The sequence below is a fragment of the Schistocerca nitens genome, chromosome 9 (genome assembly GCF_023898315.1).
Source record: "Schistocerca nitens isolate TAMUIC-IGC-003100 chromosome 9, iqSchNite1.1, whole genome shotgun sequence".
NCBI lineage: Eukaryota > Metazoa > Arthropoda > Insecta > Orthoptera > Acrididae > Schistocerca > Schistocerca nitens.
In genome coordinates this window covers 43687028-43707346 of record NC_064622.1, presented here as the reverse complement: position 1 = coordinate 43707346, position 20319 = coordinate 43687028, and the positions used below count along the sequence as shown (strand labels likewise).

The 20319-nt window shown below is 46.1% G+C and overlaps 1 protein-coding gene across 1 annotated transcript in view; it reads right to left on the bottom strand.

The window, feature by feature from the left end:
• Nucleotides 1-4669: 4669 nt before the first annotated feature.
• Nucleotides 4670-20319, bottom strand: part of LOC126203572 (WAS/WASL-interacting protein family member 3-like) — a 71999-nt gene continuing 56349 nt past the window's right edge. Inside the window, exon 2 of the mRNA XM_049937898.1 lies at nucleotides 4670-4903. Coding sequence (XP_049793855.1) covers nucleotides 4670-4903 — 234 coding nt within the window. The remainder of the gene's footprint in view (nucleotides 4904-20319) is intronic.

The following is a 20319-nucleotide window of genomic DNA, read 5'->3' as shown; positions in this document are numbered from 1 at the left end:
AGTGTTCATTGCAGCTACAGTGTTCCCTTTCGCATTCGACAATGATAAAATTGCAGTTGAGCTGAATCAGAGAACTATTTCTGGAAATACACTGTGGAATTAGGTACTATGAGAATTAGGCGGGAGGTGAGAAAACTTTGATTTCCCCGTACAACGTCTGCTCATAAACCACACATCACACCGGTAAATGCCAAACGATGCGTCGCTTGGTGTAAGGAGCGTAAACGTTGGACGACTGAACTGTGGAAAAACGTTGTGTGGAGTGACGAATCATGGTACACAATGTCGCGATCCGATGGCAGGGTGTGGGTATGGCGAATGCCCGGTGAATGTCACCTGTCAGCGCGTACAGTGCCAACAGTAAAATTCGGAGGAGGTGGCGTTATGGTGTGGTCGTGTTTTTCATGGAGGGGGCTTGCACCCCTTGTTGTTTTGCATGGCACTATCACAGCACAGGCCTACATTGATGTTTTAAGCACCTGAAACGACCCGCCATCATCGTCGATTTTTAACAAAATAATTATGCCACATTCTGAAAATACATAACTATACACGCTTCAGTTAAGCTGAAATACTTAAATATGCCATGAATTTAACATAGGGAAGTTCTAATTCGACCTACTTCCTATCAGCAGAAACCCTCTCTAGGAGCTACGAACTGTACTCACCAACCGCTAGCCGCAGAGTGTCCTTTCTCCACCGAACTTCGCCTAACTCCCGGTGCAAAGGAAGCTACCAGAGGTGTAGGCTTCCGCCACCAACCTGACAGACAAACCAACCTCTCTGTCCAGGTGATGTGATCCTAAGTTGGTCATCCTGTGCTACCCTCCAAACGAGAAGCAAACATCACCTGCTCCTAGCAGACGACAACTAACTGAGCGTCCCCCACAAAAGAAACCCGAAACCACTCGTAGAAATACTCATTCAGTCACATTCACGCACACATAGGGTAGAGTGAAGGGAAAAACGTAATAAATACAGGTCATGATTTCCTATAAAACACAAAAAAATCAAACATTATATCATTTAATAAGCCTTAGTTTGATTGCTCAGTCTTTCTGGGAGCGTTAATAAATTAAACCACAATCAGGCGATGGACAGAATAGGATGCACAGAATCCACTGAGACGAGCGTCTATGAAACGACTCCACAGAGACGTTTCAGGGGCTGCATCCCTTGTTTTGCATGGCACTATCACAGCACAGGCCTACGTTGATGTTTTGAGCACTTTCTTGCTTCCCACTGTTGAAGAGCAATTCGGGGATGACGATTGCCTCTTTTAACACGATCGAGCACTTTTTCGTAATGCACGGTCTGTGGCGGAGTGGTTACGCGTCAATAACATCCCTGTAATGGCCTGGCCTACACAGAGTCCTGACCTGAATCCTATAGAACACCTTCGGAATGTTTTGGAACGCAGACTTCATGCCAGGCCTCACCGACAGACATCGATACCTCTCCTCAGTGCAACACTCCATGAAGAATGGGTTGCCACTCCCCAAAAATCTTTCCAGCGCCTGACTGAACGTATGCCTGCGAGAGTGGAAGCTAGGTAAGGGTGGGCCAATACCATATTGAATTCCAGCATTACCGATGGACGGCGCCACAGACTTGTAAGTCATTTTCAGCCAGGTGTCAGGATACTTTCGATCTCATAGTGTACCTCAATGTCTGGGGAAAAATGGCAGCCCACTCTTCCTCAAGAGCCGAAGCCAGAGAAGGTAGAGATATTGAACGCTTGGGCCTGAGGCAAAGTCGACGTTCTGTCTCATCCCAAAGATGTTCGATTAGGTCCATGTCGGGACTCTGAGCAGGCTAGTCCATTTCAAGAGTGCTATTGTCAACAAACCATTGCCTCACCGATGATGCCTTACGTCAAGTTGCATTGTCATGATAACAGAAACAGACATAGTCTCCGAATCGTTCCCCTTCTGTACACAATGGCGTAAAATGAGTTCTTATGCTTCTGCTTTTAATGTTTTCTTATCACCGATAACGGGACAACTCCCGAACCGCCAAAAACAGCCCCATATCGTAACACAGCTTCCTCCGTACTTCACGGTTGGCACTTCTAGGCACTCGCCAAACCCAAAGCCTTTTATCTGTTTGCTACACTCCGAATCACTCGTTTCCGGTCACCCAGTTTAAACCACCTCAATGGTCGCTTAGCATTGACTGTAGAAATGTGAAGTTTTTGAGGAGCTTCTTGACCACTGTGCCCCATTGTATTTAGCTGTCAACTCATGATCACTGCGCTAGCTGGACTGCTGGTGGCTGTTTCGAACCCACGAGTGATTCCTTCTGCTGCTTTCATGCAAGTTTTTATAACCACCTCCGGTAATGCTCGACAGTACATAAGGTCTACGTGGTTTTCGTTTAGCTGTGATTGTTCATCCGTTTTTCCACTTCACAGTCACATGACCGAGAGTCGACTTGGCCAGCTTTAGAAGGGTCGAAATGTCACTGATGGCTATGTTACTCAAGTGACATCTAATGACTAGTCCACTTCAAAATCACAGAGCTCTGCTGATCGACCCGTTGTGGTGTTACTGTATCTCTACTGACAAAACAACTTTTCATTTTTCTAAATTTTCATTTATTATTCCATTTTTTATATTTTTTAAATTTTTTATTACTTCTCATTCCCATCCTAGAAGAGAGGAGAGCAGGCTGATTGTGAGCGTCTTGGTTGCTCTTTTCAGCGTTTTAGGTCACACGTAGTTCTTCTTTCTCTTTATTAATTTTTCAGTTCTTTTCTGCATTTTACATATACTCAAAGAGCACTCCTTCTTCAGGCCACGAGTGGCCTACCGGGACCATCCGACCGCCGTGTCATCCTCAGTGGAGGATGCGGATAGGAGGGGCGTCGGGTCAGCACACCGCTCTCCCGGTCGTTATGAACCTATTCTTCACCGAAGCCTCTACTATTCGGTCGAGTAGCTCCTCAATTGGCATCACGAGGCTGAGTGCACCCCGCAAAATGGCAACAGCGCATGGCGGCCTGGATGGTCACCCATTTAAAGTGCCGACCACACCCGACAGCGCTTAACTTCGGTGATCTCACGGGAACCGGTGTAGCCACTGCGTCAAGGCCGTTGCCGCATTTCACATATACACTTGTAATATCTGTAATTTATAATTCCCTAATTTTCTTATCTTATATATGTGATTAGCAGCAACACAATTGTTAAAATTCTTAAAATTAGCTCAAAACTAACTTAAAAATAATTTTGGTACATTCACGTTTCTTCTCATATTTGTTTATCTTATACTCACAACTGTTTCTTTACAATTTTGTGTATTACCACCTCTGGTTTATTTCATTTTTTTAGTGTTTTTTCTGGATTTCCGTGGGTCTGTCGATTCAGTTGCTTTTACAATTTATTTATTTATTTATTTATTGCCAAATTGTAGACCTGTTACCTGATGTTTGAAACATGTCGTACATCTTACAATATTCGTTTTTCATCTTTTTACAGTTTTCTTTTCTTTTGTTTTATCTGGGTCGGAGATTTTCTCCGCTCAGGGACTGGGTGTTGTGTTGTCCTAATCATCGTCATTTCATCCCCATCGACGCGCAAGTCGCCGAAGTGGCGTCAAATCGAAAGACTTGCACCAGGCGAGCGGTCTACCCGACGGGAAGCCCTCGTCACACGGCATTATTATTATTATCTTTTACAATAATATTTTATATATATATATATATATATATATATATATATATATATATATATATATATTGTATTTTCGTGTTGCTGGCCTACTGTGGTGGCCGTTCAGGAGGCTGTGCGAGTTCTGGTGATGGTCGCTCATCCACGTGGTCTGGGATTTGCTCTTACTCTGTTAGTGGCAGCATTGGGGAATATTTTTCTCGTATTTTGTGAAAGTGTTCTGGCTGGCCAAATGTTCGAAATGGCTCTGAGCACTATGGGATTTAACATCTGAGGTCATCAGTCCCCTAGAACTTACAACTACTTAAACCTAACTAACCTAAGGACACCACACACATCCATGCCCGAAGCAGGATTCGAACCTGCGACTGTAGCGGTCGCGCGGCTGCAGACTGAAGCGCCTAGAACCGCTCGGCCACATCGGCCGGCTGTTCTGGCTGGATTGATGCATTTCTGTTTTGGTTGCCTGGTCGTTGTTGGTTTAGTTGTTATTATGGTTTCCATGCATGGTCAATTCTGCTTTACACAATGGTTCAAAATGGTTCAAATGGCTCTGAGCACTATGGGACTTAACATCTAAGGTCATCAGTCCCCTAGAACTTAGAACTACTTAAACCTAACTCACCTAAGGATAACACACACATCCATGCCCGAGGCAGGATTCGAACCTGCGACCGTAGCGGTCCCGCGGTTCCAGACTGAAGCGCCTAGAACCGCTCGGTCACAACGGCCGGCTACACAATGGTATCGGGACACTTTTTGTTAGGTGGTGTTCATCATAAGACTTCCGTAATTAACAAAAGGTCGGCCACAGATTCCAGGAGGTCCACGTGTCCCTTCTTGTCCTCGCCACCCTCCACTTGCGGACACCTATGACTTTCGCCGTTATTGTAAATGCGAAAGAAAAAAAAGCTCGTGACCTGGGAGCGACGCGACCGGCGTGCGCTGAAAGCGCGTCCCCGGCAGAGGTGACCCCCGGTGACCCCACGCGCGGCTCGTCACGGCGGCAGCGGCAGCGGCAGCGGCAGCGGCTGGCCCGGGTTCGTTGCCCCTCCAAACAAAGGGCCTCCAGATCCTCTTAATGGCCCGCCGGCCTGCCCCCTTTCCGCGCCGCTCGCCCACCACAATACCGCGAACCCACCCCACGGCGGCGGCGGCGGCGGCGGCGGCGAGAGAATAAGCTGGGGTTCGCGAGGGGCCGCCTCGCGCTGCGCGCGCTCCCGCCCCGTTGGCTGGCCGGTCGTAAACTTTGCACACTAAATCAGCGCGGCCGAAAACGTCCAGGTGGCTGGCCCGCCCCTCCCCGCACTGAAGTCAGCCAGTCTGCAGTCTGGTCCACTTCCGCTCCCTCACCAACTTCCCCCCTCCACCATCCCTCCTCCTTCCCCACTCTCTCTCTCTCTCTCTCTCTCTCCTCCCCATCGACAATTCGCATTGAGAGTCGCTGGAGCCGGAGAAAAGACAGAAAAAAATGACAAGAAATGTAAACAAATAAGAAAATCCAATTTAGTCTCAGCCTGTGTCTCAGCGACGAGAAAGAAGCAAAAAGAGAAATGGGCTTGCCCCTTCCTTTTTTTGGCAATGGGCGAAATTAATTTCGGGCGGGCTCTTTTGGGACCATGCTCGTAAACGAAGAGGGGAAGATGGAGGCGTGACGAAACGCTCTGGCACACACGCACACACACACACACACACGAGCGCGCTCGGCTCGCCGCTTCTTCCCGTGTGAGCCCGGTCGTAAAGGCAGTGCGTTTCGGCGGAGCCTGCAGCCGCTAATGCGAGACAAAGAACCGGAGAACCGCAACACACTGCCCGTGCTCTGACTGACCGCAGTTTTATTGGCTGCCAGAGCCAACGGCCTGGATGCGTTTTACTTTAAGCCCTGGGAAGCTCTCTTGTGCGAAGTTCGCCTTGCGGTAGATGGTCGAAAAATCGGAATTCGGTAGGGACAGGGACACACATGAGCTGCAGTAATTATCTCAATGTAGACAAGTGTAATGTGCTACGAATACATAGAAAGAAAGATCCTTTATCATTTAATTACAATATAGCGGGTCAGCAACTGGAAGCAGTTAATTCCATGGAGTATGCATTAGGAGTGATTTAAAATGGAATGATCATATAAAGTTGATCGTCGGTAAAGCGGATGCCAGACTGAGATTCATTGGAAGAATCCTAAGGAAATGCAATCCGAAAACAAAGGAAGTAGGTTACAGTACGCTTGTTCGCCCACTGCTTGAATACTGCTCAGCAGTGTCGGATTTTAGAATTTTGGAAAACGTATTATGTTCGAGTATAATGACTTTTCTGGAGACTAGAAATCTACTCTGTAGGAATCAGCATGGGTTTCGAAAAAGACGGTCGTGTGAAACCCAGCTCGCGCTTTTCGTCCACGAGACTCAGAGGACCATAGACACGGGTTCACAGGTAGATGCCGAGTTTCTTGACTTCCGCAAGGCGTTCGATACAGTTCCCCACAGTCGTTTAAAGAACAAAGTAAGAGCATATGGACTATCAGACCAATTGTGTGATTGGATTGAGGAGTTCCTAGATAACAGAACGCAGCATGTCATTCTCAATGGAGAGAAATCTTCCGAAGTAAGAGTGGTTTCAGGTGTGCCGCAGGGGAGTGTCATAGGACCGTTGCTATTCACAATATACAAAATGACCTGGTGGATGACATCGGAAGTTCACTGAGGCTTTTTGCAGATGATGCTGTGGTGTATCGAAAGGTTGTAACAATGGAAAATTGTACTGAAATGCAGGAGGATCTGCAGCGAATTGACACATGGTGCAGGGAATGGCAATTGAATCTCAATGTAGACAAGTGTAATGTGCTGTGAATACATAGATCCCTTATCATTTAGCTACAAAATAGGTCAGCAAATGGAAGCAGTTAATTCCATAAATTATCTGGGAGTACGCATTAGGAGTGATTTAAAATCGAATGATCATATAAAGTTGATCGTCGGTAAAGTAGATGCCAGACTGTGATTCATTGGAAGAATCCTACGGAAATGCAATCCGAAAACAAAGGAAGTAGGTTACAGTACGCTTGTTCGCCCACTGCTTGAGTACTGCTCAGCAGTGTGGGATCCGTACCAGATAGGGTTGATAGAAGAGATAGAGAAGATCCAACGAAGAGCAGCGCGCTTCGTTACAGGATCATTTGGTAATCGCGAAAGCGTTACGGAGATGATAGATAAACTCCAGTGGAAGACTCTGCAGGAGAGACGCTCAGTAGCTCGGTACGGGCTTTTGTTGAAGTTTCGAGAACATACCTTCTCCGAAGAGTCAAGCAGTATGTTGCTCCCTCTTACGTATATCTCGCGAAGAGACCATGAGGATAAAATCAGAGAGATTAGAGCCCACACAGAGGCATACCGACAATCTTTCTTTCCACGAACAATACGAGACTGGAATAGAAGGGAGAACCGATAGAGGTACTCAAGGTACCCTCCGCCACACACCGTCAGGTCGCTTGCGGAGTATCGATGTAGATGTAGATGTAGATGCACGGAGTGACACTTGTACGGAGAGCGAATGTGATGACATTTGCATGGAGCCCAGGACACTGTAGGGTTGGACAGTGTGATCGAGAAGTAGAATACATTGGCCTGTCCGTCACTACCTGCGACACATTCTGGGGAAGGCCAATACCCATGTCTGCACAAAGTTGCCTGTCCCCGCATCAGTTGGTAGTGTGCGTGGCTTTCTCCTCGACTTCAGTACTGTAATTGACCTTGGACAGGCAAGTAGTGTTTCCTGTTTTATAGTTGAGATAATGAATTTTACCGATACCACCAAAACAAAAAAATGGCTCTAAGTACTATGGTACTTAACATATGAGGTCATCAGTCCCCTAAACTTAGAACTACTTAAACCTAACTAACCTAATGACATCACACACATCCATGCCCGAGGCAGGGTTCGAACCTGCGACCGTAGCAGCCGCGTGGTTCCGCACTGAAGTGCCGAGAACCGCTCTTCCACCGAGGTCGGCACCAAAAACAAAGCCTTCACTGATTTACAACGTGCATCAGTATATTGTGGATTATACAAACAACCAAGAAGTGACTCAGTGCCGTTGTGTAAACTTTAAAAAGAATAAATGCAAAGGAAGACTATCCACAAAAAAAAAAAAATAGTTTTAGCGGAAGGCAGCCACGTTTGTGTTCCACCTGAAGCAGCAAATGAACTGGGAAAGCATTCTGTCAGCGTGAAGAAGCGATCAGAAGAAAACAGACGCTACAGTCTCATCAATTTACGTTGAAAAAGTGGTGGAACTCTTCAATCGAGGCTATGACTTACAAGGGAACCTCCCCATCGCACCCCCCTCAGATTTAGTTATAAGTTGGCACAGTGGATAGGCCTTGAAAAACTAAACACAGATCAATCGAGAAAACAGGAAGAAGTTGTGTGGAACTATGAAAAAAATTAGTAAAATATACAAACTGAGTAGTCCATGCGAAGATATGCAACATCAATGAGTATAGGACTCAAGGAGCGCCGTGGTCCCGTGGTTAGCGTGAGTAGCTGCGAAATGAGAGGTCGTAGGTTCAAGTCTTCCCTCGACTGAAAATTTTAGTATCTTTATTTTCGCAAAGTTATGATCTGTCCGTTCGTTCATTGATGTCTCTGTTCACTGTAATAAGTTTAGTGTCTGTGTTTTGCGACCGTACCGCAAAACCGTGCGATCAGTAGACGAAAGGACGTGCCTCTCCAATGGGAACCGAAAACATTTGATCGCAAGGTTATAGGTCAACCGATTCCTCCACAGGGAAACACGTCTGATATATTCTATACGACACTGGTGACGGCATGTGTTTCACATGACAGGAATATGTTGTCTACCCACCTAACATGTACACTTGGCGAATGGCTAAAAAGATTCTTCTACCTTCCCGATTTAGATTTTCTTGTGGATTTGATAATCACTCCCAAAAATTGATGAAAATATAAGCGTTTGTTACATAAACTGAAAATAATAAGTTACACTTTTCACCCAAGGGTAGGTTTGAACCAAGGACCTCTCGGTCCGCAGCTGCTTACGCTAACCACGGGACCACGGCGCTCCTGGGCTCACGTGAGCCTTGTTGTTGTATATCATACGTATGGACTACTCAGTTGGTATATTTTGCTTATTTTTTCATAGTTCCACACAACTTCTTCCTGTTTTCTCGATTGATCTGTGTTCAGTTTTTCAAGGCCTATCCACTGTGCCAACTTATAACTAAATCTGAGGGGGGTGCGATGGGGAGGTTCCCTTGTTAGTAACATCGTTATCATCGCACAGAATGGCGAAACAATCGTTACATACCAATAGGTGAAAATGTATGTGAACTACACGAGATCCCACCGATTCTGGTGGAATATTGTTTCAAGAAAATAATTTACTGATGAATGCTGGTAGTAATTTTTACTTGCAGATGATAACAGGGAATCGAACAACAGAATATTGGTTCAAATAAGTTACGGGTTTGCTGCCGGTTGACGTCGTCCAACACCGCCGATATTTCGACAGGAGCACACCCTGCCATTCTCAAGGCACAAATGCAAGGAAGAAGAATTGTGCAAGTAAATTTAATACCTCGGTTCACAGAGGAGAAACATGGAAGACACCACACACAGAACAAGTGTCAACACAAACAAAGACAACCAACATCAGAAATATCGATAGTTACTATTAATTAACAGGTGAGGTAGCACTAATTCTGTCCCTGTGTTTTTCGACCACCTTCTAAGATTAAGGCCCTGTTGGCGTCCGTAAAAGATGGTCTTGGTTTGCGTAAGGCTGATGTCTATCGTATTCCTTGCAGTTGTGGCATGTCACATATTGGTCAGACAATCAGGACTGTGGAAGACCGGTGTATTGAACATAAGCGTCACACACGCTTACAACAGCCGAGCAAATCCGCTATTGCAGAACATTGCCTTGACGCCGGTCATCCTATGGAATACAACAACACGGAGATTCTGGCTTGCACGTCCAGCTATTGGGATAGTGTTATTAAGGAAGCTGTTGAAATCAGACTATGAAGCAACCTTATTAACAGAGATGGTGGATTTTGTTTAAATGCTGCTTGGAATCCGGCTCCGTCTCTCATCAAAAAACAGAGGGACAGAATTAGTGCTACCTCACTTGTTAATTAATAGTACCTATCGATATTTCTGATGTTGGTTATCTTTGTTTGTGTAGACACTTGTTCTGTGTGTGGTGTCTTCCTTGTTTCTCCTCTGTGAACCGAGGTATTAAATTTACTTGCACAATTCTTCCTTGCATTTGTGCCTTGAGAATGACGGGTGTGCTCCTGTCGAAATATCGGCGGTGTTCGACGACGTCACCCGGCAGCAAACCCGTAAGTTATTTGAACATTCAATTCGCCGGGAAAAGTTAAGGTCTCACAGAATATTCGTGTTTGTCATCGGAAAGGGAAAACGTGTTTATGAAACAGTGAGTTATTCTTTGCGAATGGAACGTTCAAGAGTTCGAGTAAGCTGTTTGGACAATTGTTAATACTCCACTCCTACTCTAATATTTCTTGGGATGCAACAAATACCATTCCACTTGCTTACGCTTTGCTGCCAAATGAAATGCGAGAAACATACTAACATTTTCTTTGAAGCTATTAAGACTAAGGTGCCTGAATGGAGCCCTGCATCTCTGATGATGGACTTCGAAATTGCCATCGTCCAAGCAGCTAACAGTTTGTTTCCTTCAACAGAGATTACTGGTTGCAATTATCACTTTATTCAGTGTTTGTGAAAACAAGTTTAGTGTTGCGGCCTCTTTCCAGCCTATTAGGAAAACGAGGAAATACGTTGTCTCGTAAGAATGTGTTCTGCTCTAGCACATCTTTCCCTGGAAACATTTGACGATGGTTGGCTGTGTTTACAGGAGAGCACTGCTGTAATCCAAAAAGCTTCAGAAGTTTTATGACTAATTTTTGGACTAGTGGCTCGGTAACGAACATATGCCAAGGGAGATGTGGAACTGCAGTGGAAGGCGCCATAGCATTGCTAACGACTCAGAAGGATGGAATATAAGAATAGATACATTAATATCAAAAGTTCATCCGAATGTCTACTCATTAGCGAAAAATCTTCGAGAAGATGCAGAGTACTACGGCCACCAGTTGGATCGACTAACTTTAAACTTTGCGGGGAAAAGAAGGAAAAACGCCAGCAGTGAATACTGACGAAACGATTGCAAAGGCTTTAAAGAAACTCCAAACTAATGGGAACTTAAAATCATTTCTCACCTGTGTGGCCTACGCAAGGAAGTTATAGTGACGAAGAAAACGTCAGAATCACTGAAAAATTTGTAAATATTGAAAATCAATTTACACTCCTGGAAATGGAAATAAGAACACCGTGAATTCATTGTCCCAGGAAGGGGAAACTTTATTGACACATTCCTGGAGTCAGATACATCACATGATCACACTGACAGAACCACAGGCACATAGACACAGGCAACAGAGCATGCACAATGTCGGCACTAGTACAATGTATATCCACCTTTCGCAGCAATGCAGGCTGCTATTCTCCCATGGAGACGATCGTAGAGATGCTGGATGTAGTCCTGTGGAACGGCTTGCCATGCCATTTCCACCTGGCGCCTCAGTTGGACCAGCGTTCGTGCCGGACGTGCAGACCGCGTGAGACGACGCTTCATCCAGTCCCAAACATGCTCAATGGGGGACAGATCCGGAGATCTTGCTGGCCAGGGTAGTTGACTTACACCTTCTAGAGCACGTTGAGTGGCACGGGATACATGCGGACGTGCATTGTCCTGTTGGAACAGCAAGTTCCCTTGCCGGTCTAGGAATGGTACAACGATGGGTTCGATGACGGTTTGGATGTACCGTGCACTATTCAGTGTCCCCTCGACGATCACCAGTGGTGTACGGCCAGTGTAGGAGATCGCTCCACACACCATGATGCCGGGTGTTGGCCCTGTGTGCCTCGGTCGTATGCAGTCCTGATTGTGGCGCTCACCTGCACGGCGCCAAACACGCATACGACCATCATTGGCACCAAGGCAGAAGCGACTCTCATCGCTGAAGACGACACGTCTCCATTCGTCCCTCCATTCACGCCTGTCGCGACACCACTGGAGGCGGGCTGCACGATGTTGGGGCGTGAGCGGAAGACGGCCTAACGGTGTGCGGGACCGTAGCCCAGCTTCATGGAGACGGTTGCGAATGGTCCTCGCCGATACCCCAGGAGCAACAGTGTCCCTAATTTGCTGGGAAGTGGCGGTGCGGTCCCCTACGGCACTGCGTAGGATCCTACGGTCTTGGCGTGCATCCGTGCGTCGCTGCGGTCCGGTCCCAGGTCGACGGGCACGTGCACCTTCCGCCGACCACTGGCGACAACATCGATGTACTGTGGAGACCTCACGCCCCACGTGTTGAGCAATTCGGCGGTACGTCCACCCGGCCTCCCGCATGCCCACTATACGCCCTCGCTCAAAGTCCGTCAACTGCACATACGGTTCACGTCCACGCTGTCGCGGCATGCTACCAGTGTTAAAGACTGCGATGGAGCTCCGTATGCCACGGCAAACTGGCTGACACTGACGGCGGCGGTGCACAAATGCTGCGCAGCTAGCGCCATTCGACGGCCAACACCGCGGTTCCTGGTGTGTCCGCTGTGCCGTGCGTGTGATCATTGCTTGTACAGCCCTCTCGCAGTGTCCGGAGCAAGTATGGTGGGTCTGACACACCGGTGTCAATGTGTTCTTTTTTCCATTTCCAGGTGTGTATTTTAATCAATGGAAATCTTGTAACTGTTGTAAATATATTTTGCGGGGGACTGAAAGAGACTATGTACTCGTGCTGTTCTCTGAAAACGACACAAAATCGGCTAACAGTCTCTTGAAAATTCTAAAATATTCCCTTATGAAGACTGAAAAGACTAACAAAAAGAGCAGGCCTTTTCTAGGGACTATTCGCAGCATACGCCTTGTTCTTAGAATCAAAATCTGTATGGGCAGACAAAATCTTTGTAGCGGAAACACAGGAAAGTAACGTGCAAGTAAATCCATACTTTCTCCCTCCGTTAGAAGTCGAACAAGCCAGCATGAAACTAGTAAACACAAAATGAATTACCATAAAAAAGTGACTGGTCGCCGTTTTACAACCTCTCAGCATATTTTAACTAACTTCTAGTGGCATATGTCGCGCACTACAGCAGGCCTGTTGATGCGGCTAGGGGAGAGAGACGCTCAGGCGTCGTTACGTAGCGCAGCTCGGCCGACTGGTAGCCCAGGACCCAGGAGAGGTGTAAGCGACGTGTTGCTTTCAGCGACGTGGCCGTACTCAGGTTCGGCGTAGCCTTAGATACAAACATGCAGCACATACGACGCAGTGCTTAAAGGAAGATTCCATCCAGAAATGTAACTCTTGTTCTACTTTGCCGATAGCAGCTATGAGTTAACGAGTATTGCCCTCTCAGTTAATGGTTCAGAAATGGTTCAAATGGCTCTGAGCACTATGGGACTTAACTTCTGAGGTTATCAGTCCCCTAGAACTTAGAACTACTTACACCTAACGAACATAAGGACATCTGAAACATCCATGCCCGAGGCAGGATCCGAACCTGCGAGCGTAGCGGTCGCGCGGTTCCAAACTGTAGCTCCTAGAACCGCTCGGCCACTCCGGCCGGCTCATTTAAATATATGGCTGACAGAGTCAGCCTTCAGGAATTGTGAAACGAACCCTGTCGTTCAGGACTGTGTGCCACAAAGGGTGCAGATTCACCACGAGATGGGGAAACTCACATGCGTCTATTGTCTATTGAGGCCTAAGCGCCGTAGTGTGCGAGTGAGACAGACGACAACTTACGTCATAGGGTAACCCAGAAGAAGGCTTTTGTGGCCAAGGCGACGTATCAGTGGTAAATATGGCGGACCTAAGATCGGCCATAAAGGAAAACATTAATGAAAACTATTTAATTCTTTAGTAGTGCAGGAAATCAAGCCACAGCAATTTTAATCTGACATCCATCAATTTTCATGGTGATCCCAGTAAAACTTGAATATTTATCATGTCTATAACAGTTTAGGATTTACCGTTAAAGTGAAAGTAACAAGTTTTGTAACAAAGACCTGAATGCTAAATTTTGAACGGTTTGTTCGATCTTAACAATCGACATTTCATATAGAAGCGCATCATTAAAAATGACAAACGTTGTAAATATCAACTCTATAACTTTATTTGCCCCCCCATGAACCATGGACCTTGCCGTCGGTGGGGAGGCTTGCGTGCCTCAGCGATACAGATGGCCGTACCGTAGGTGCAACCACAACGGAGCGGTATCTGTTGAGAGGCCAGACAAACGTGTGGTTCCTGAAGAGGGGCAGCAGCCTTTTCAGTAGTTGCAAGGGCAACAGTCTGGATGATTGACTGATCTGGCCTTGTAACATTAACCAAAACGGCCTTGCTGTGCTGGTACTGCGAACGGCTGAAAACAAGGGGAAACTACAGCCGTAATTTTTCCCGAGGACATGCAGCTTTGCATGGAGAGCTGCATCAAACCAGTGTCAGGACTGAAGACCACAACAACAACAACAACAACTTTGTTTAACAGATATAGTAAATTTAAATTATCAGTGATTTCAGTTAAGCATCACATCATCATTTCCTCCACACAAAACACATTGAACGATGACAGCATGACACCTTATTAAATCATTAGGTAATAGAATATCTGTTGTAAAATTTAGCGCATAATAGTTACTTTTGCTCTGTATTTATTTATCAGAAAGCACATTGTTGGATGGCTACTGGTCGTGCCATTCAAAGTTAAGAAGGAAATTGTATTGGTTTTATGTAAAAGAATTTAACGTTTATTATGTAATGGATATTATTGTGTATTTAGAACGTGAAAGTGGTCAAGCTTTCATTATTTAAATATGTTAAAATGTAAAATAATGTAGAATAAACTGTAGACAATCAGATGGACGGCTTCAGGAAAGGGAACTGCCCTAGTCAGTTGAGCGCCGGCCGGAATGGCCGTGCGGTTCTAGGCGCTACAGTCTGGAACGGAGCGACCGCTACGGTCTCAGGTTCGAATCCTGCCTCGGGCATGGATGTGTGTGATGGTTCAAATGGTTCAAATGGCTCTGAGCACTATGGGGCTCAACTGCTGTGGTCATAAGTCCCCTAGAACTTAGAACTACTTAAACCTAACTAACCTAAGGACAGCACACAACACCCAGCCATCACGAGGCAGAGAAAATCCCTGACCCCGCCGGGAATCGAACCCGGGAACCCGGGCGTGGGAAGCGAGAACGCTACCGCACTACCACGAGATGCGAGCGATGTGTGTGATGTCCTTAGGTTAGTTAGGTCTAATTAGTTCTAAGTTCTAGGCGACTGATGACCTCAGAAGTTAAGTCGCATAGTGCTCAGAGCCATTTGAACTAACAGTTGAGCGAGGAGGTTCGGCACGCGGGAAAAACGGCCGGAGACGGGCAGAGGGAGAGAACTGATCTACAGGGTACAGTGCTGGTGCAGACGCGAAGGCGGACAGGTCGGCTGGAGACACCAAAGGGTACAGTTCCGATGCAGACGCGAAAAGTGGACGGCCCGTCCTTAGGCGGCTACGAAGTGAAACGATTTAGAGAATTTCGCGTTGTGTGGTATCGCAGGAGCAGCCGCGCGCCTGGTGTGAACTCTTTAACTTTTCGCATAGTTAACGAATATTGTGAATGGTCGAACTCTGTCAAATGGCTGTGCGTTCGAGTGTAGCAGTAACTCTAAATACACTCCTGGAAATGGAAAAAAGAACACATTGACACCGGTGTGTCAGACCCACCATACTTGCTCCGGACACTGCGAGAGGGCTGTACAAGCAATGATCACACGCACGGCACAGCGGACACACCAGGACCCGCGGTGTTGGCCGTCGAATGGCGCTAGCTGCGCAGCATTTGTGCACCGCCGCCGTCAGTGTCAGCCAGTTTGCCGTGGCATACGGAGCTCCATCGCAGTCTTTAACACTGGTAGCATGCCGCGACAGCGTGGACGTGAACCGTATGTGCAGTTGACGGACTTTGAGCGAGGGCGTATAGTGGGCATGCGGGAGGCCGGGTGGACGTACCGCCGAATTGCTCAACACGTGGGGCGTGAGGTCTCCACAGTACATCGATGTTGTCGCCAGTGGTCGGCGGAAGGTGCACGTGCCCGTCGACCTGGGACCGGACCGCAGCGACGCACGGATGCACGCCAAGACCGTAGGATCCTACGCAGTGCCGTAGGGGACCGCACCGCCACTTCCCAGCAAATTAGGGACACTGTTGCTCCTGGGGTATCGGCGAGGACCATTCGCAACCGTCTCCATGAAGCTGGGCTACGGTCCCGCACACCGTTAGGCCGTCTTCCGCTCACGCCCCAACATCGTGCAGCCCGCCTCCAGTGGTGTCGCGACAGGCGTGAATGGAGGGACGAATGGAGACGTGTCGTCTTCAGCGATGAGAGTCGCTTCTGCCTTGGCGCCAATGATGGTCGTCTGCGTGTTTGGCGCCGTGCAGGTGAGCGCCACAATCAGGACTGCATACGACCGAGGCACACAGGGCCAACACCCGGCATCATGGTGTGGGGAGCGATCTCCTACACTGGCCGTACACCACTGGTGATCGTCGAGGGGACACTGAATAGTGCACGGTACATCCAAACCGTCATCGAACCCATCGTTCTACCATTCCTAGACCGGCAAGGGAACTTGCTGTTCCAACAGGACAATGCACGTCCGCATGTATCCCGTGCCACCCAACGTGCTCTAGAAGGTGTAAGTCAACTACCCTGGCCAGCAAGATCTCCGGATCTGTCCCCCATTGAGCATGTTTGGGACTGGATGAAGCGTCGTCTCACGCGGTCTGCTCGTCCGGCACGAACGCTGGTCCAACTGAGGCGCCAGGTGGAAATGGCATGGCAAGCCGTTCCACAGGACTACATCCAGCATCTCTACGATCGTCTCCATGGGAGAATAGCAGCCTGCATTGCTGCGAAAGGTGGATATACACTGTACTAGTGCCGACATTGTGCATGCTCTGTTGCCTGTGTCTATGTGCCTGTGGTTCTGTCAGTGTGATCATGTGATGTATCTGACCCCAGGAATGTGTCAATAAAGTTTCCCCTTCCTGGGACAATGAATTCACGGTGTTCTTATTTCAATTTCCAGGAGTGTACAACCACTTTCGCTGTTAGTTTTCTTTCTTAATAAACATTATTCTAACCAAATCGCAGCTGTGTGGCCTTCATCATTCGTAGGTCGTTAATTTAGTTCCCGACATTATTATTACGGTTATTATATGTTATATAAACTGTGTATTTCACAAACTTGCCATCATCCAGAAAATTTAACCAAAGGGTCACAAGTCTAATTTACGGCGTGTAATGCGACACGTGCGGGTCAACACCTAGACGAGCTGGAGCCAAGACATTTCGACTAAGAGGAATCTCATGCGAGCCCGAACCTCTGTGGGATGTTAGCTCGTACAGCCATGTTTTAAAATCGTGTCAGCTATGTAAAGATGCAGCAATACCCGTATTTTAAAGTCCATAACTTCATCGGTTTTCGAGTTTCGAATTTTTAAGATGATTTTAATGGTATTCTTGAAAACCAACTTTCGGTACTCAGACCACATGCCAGAGTTTGTAGATACAGTCACAAGACGTAGTTCAACGGTTCTGTTCATTCATTTTATGAGAAATAATAATAATTTCTTTTCGGTGTTTGTTTAAAATTTCAGCCTTCAATTTTCTTTAATTATCGCTACATGAATGTAACAATAAAATAAACAAATTACATTTTCGATAATATTAATGCGTAGATTAAGATTGGTTTACTTTCATGATAAAAACATTGGCACTGAACTTATAAAAGCAAACTTATGGTAAAATGGATTTTAACATTTTATCAAAAAATGAATGTTACTACGAGACACACACCCATAAAAATTCACCGGCACCATAACGTTTTCCCTTCCTGTTTACATGTGACTGCTTCTTGTTATTTCAAGATAAACGTAGCCTTTTTCTTGAATTTTGTGAATATAAAAGCTATCATAGTCTTCTTGAGGAGGTGCACTGGTAGGGATATACATTTCTTAGACATACTTTTAATTCGAGTACAGCCAAATCGTTTTGGGATCCAAGAGTAAACATTCTAAAGATGTGAAAGAGCCTTTTTTTAAAACTGAAGTTTTAGGGTGGTGTCTCCCCCTCAAACGGAGAGTAGCTGTTTTTAAGGGGATGAAAAGTAGCACGATGGTCGAGTTAGGAACTTCACAGCGGTCAGACACATCAACATCAACGTATCAGCGCAGGATGCCCCGTCTGTATGTCTATTGTACGCGATGGGGTCTTGATACGCCTAGTGTCCTTGTAATATACTTCAAAACTTTTAAAACAACGAAAAAAATATCTTTTAAGCGATATGAGTCAAAAAGTATTCATCATATGGGAGCAGAGGTGTAAACGTCTCAATAATTTCCTCAACATTTTCCATATGAAAATATACTTTTATTTCCAGGAGGAACACTCAACAAATGAGTCTGCAGTTACATCAAGTTGCCATATTGCTTTTCAGCTTGCAACAGGTTGTGCAGTTTCACTGATTTTCGGGTTATGTTGATAGTGTGCAAACTTGGCTACAGTTAGAACTTATATACCTACTATGTGACGTTTGCGTGATTACTTTTGCTCAAGGTAAATTTTCACGACTTTACAAGTCTGCAGCTACGATTATGTCGATGTTAGGCTTACATGCACATGCTGCTTTTTCACTCAATGAAGAGAACGAAATCCATCCACGGAAGCTCACTGGACTTCAACTTCAGAGCATGGCTTCGAATTACCATTACTTGGAAAGTGGTTCCAGACATTGATCCTTTAGTGAAAAGCAAAATAAGTAATATTCATCGACAGTCTGGGTTTTTATGTTTGTTGTTTACGTTTAAATTTCGCCCTAAAACAGTAGTCATCATAAGGCCGTAACAGACGTATGAAATATTATCTTTCTTACTTAGCTGCCCCCTGTTCTTTGCGTCATCATGATATTAAAAGAGATGTTGAATTTTATTCTCAGTTCTTATTATGTTGAATTTCATTGTGCGTTCCCATTAGTGCAACCGTCTTAAAAATAAATTTACCACGAGACGCGTTAATGAGCCAGCCTGAAGCGAGACACGGTCTGAGCGCCAGTCAACTCTCACGAACACCTGTGCTGAACTGCTAAACCTCTTAGCGCGCCTGTACCTGTGAAAAGCCGGTCACGTCGCTGAGAACCCCAGGCTCCGTGCAAGTGTCACTCCGTGCAAATGTCAATCCGTGGAAGACTTCCAACACCAGCTGGGGGGCTCGTCGTATTCAGCAATACTTATTAGAATTTTTATGGTTCCGTACCTCGGTCAGCAAAACCGGAAACCTTATAGATCTTTTTGTTGTCCATTGCCTGTCTGTCTGTTTGACTGTTAAGAATCCTTTTTCATAGAGACGGGTAGATGTATCAAGCCAAAATTTATGTCCAGTACACTGATGAACCAAAGAAAATGATAATATCGTGTAGGGCCCCCGCGAGCACGCAGAAGTTCTGCAACACGACATGGCATGGACTCGACTAATGTCTGAAGTAGTGCTAGAGGGAATTGACACCATGAATCCTGCAGGGCTGCCCATAAATCGGTAAGAGTACAAGGGATGGAGATTTCTTCGGAACAGCAATTTGCAAGGCATGCCAGATATGCTCAATAATCTTCATGTCTGGAGAGTTTGTTGGCCAGTGGAAGTGTCTGAACTCAGAAGAGTGTTCGTAGAGCCACTCTGTAGCAATTCTGGACGTACAGGGTGGCTGCAGTCCCTCGGCGGTGTAAAATTTTAAGATTCTAAGTCACAGCACTGCAGATGTAGGGATATTTATATCACATATTTTGATACTCCCCAACTCACTCATCAAAAACTTCCCGTTGACCTACAATCATGAAATTTAGCAAGAAGGGAGGTTGCACAGTACAAGTAAATGAACAAATTAAAAAATTGGTACGTTTTTTGCCATTTGTTGTCAGTCAGTCTGTCTGTCCGTCTATTAAGACCTCTTTTTCTCAGGAACACATGGAGCTATCAAGTTGAAATTTGTGCTAAGTACTGAGGTCTACGTTCCCTTGGTGGTGTATATAGTCAATGCAATCGAAAGATACGTATTCTGATATTCGCAAACTCATTCGTCAAAACCTATAGATGAAATATCTACGTAAATGTCGGGCCTGGTTATGTAACGCTGAAGTGCGTGCCTGGGAAGCAAGCGGTCGCGGGATCGAGTCTCGGTCGGACTGCGGATTTTTCAGCTTCATGTTAACCCAGCCTTCACCTCTAAATGATATTAGAAATCGCCAGAAACAACATATAGATTGGTTTTCGCGTTAACCCCCAGGCCCCCTTCCATCTCTTACATAAACGGTGTAGGTTAGGGAGACAAAAGCCTCGAAGGGGCGTTCGAGAGAAAGACTTCCACCAGGCTGTAGAGCCACATGAAATTGTTATTATTGTCTGAATATCTAATTAAATTTGTACAGGACCTTAGAGCGCGAGTCCTACCATATTTCTAAATAGATTGTTTTACTTCCATGTAAAACATGACG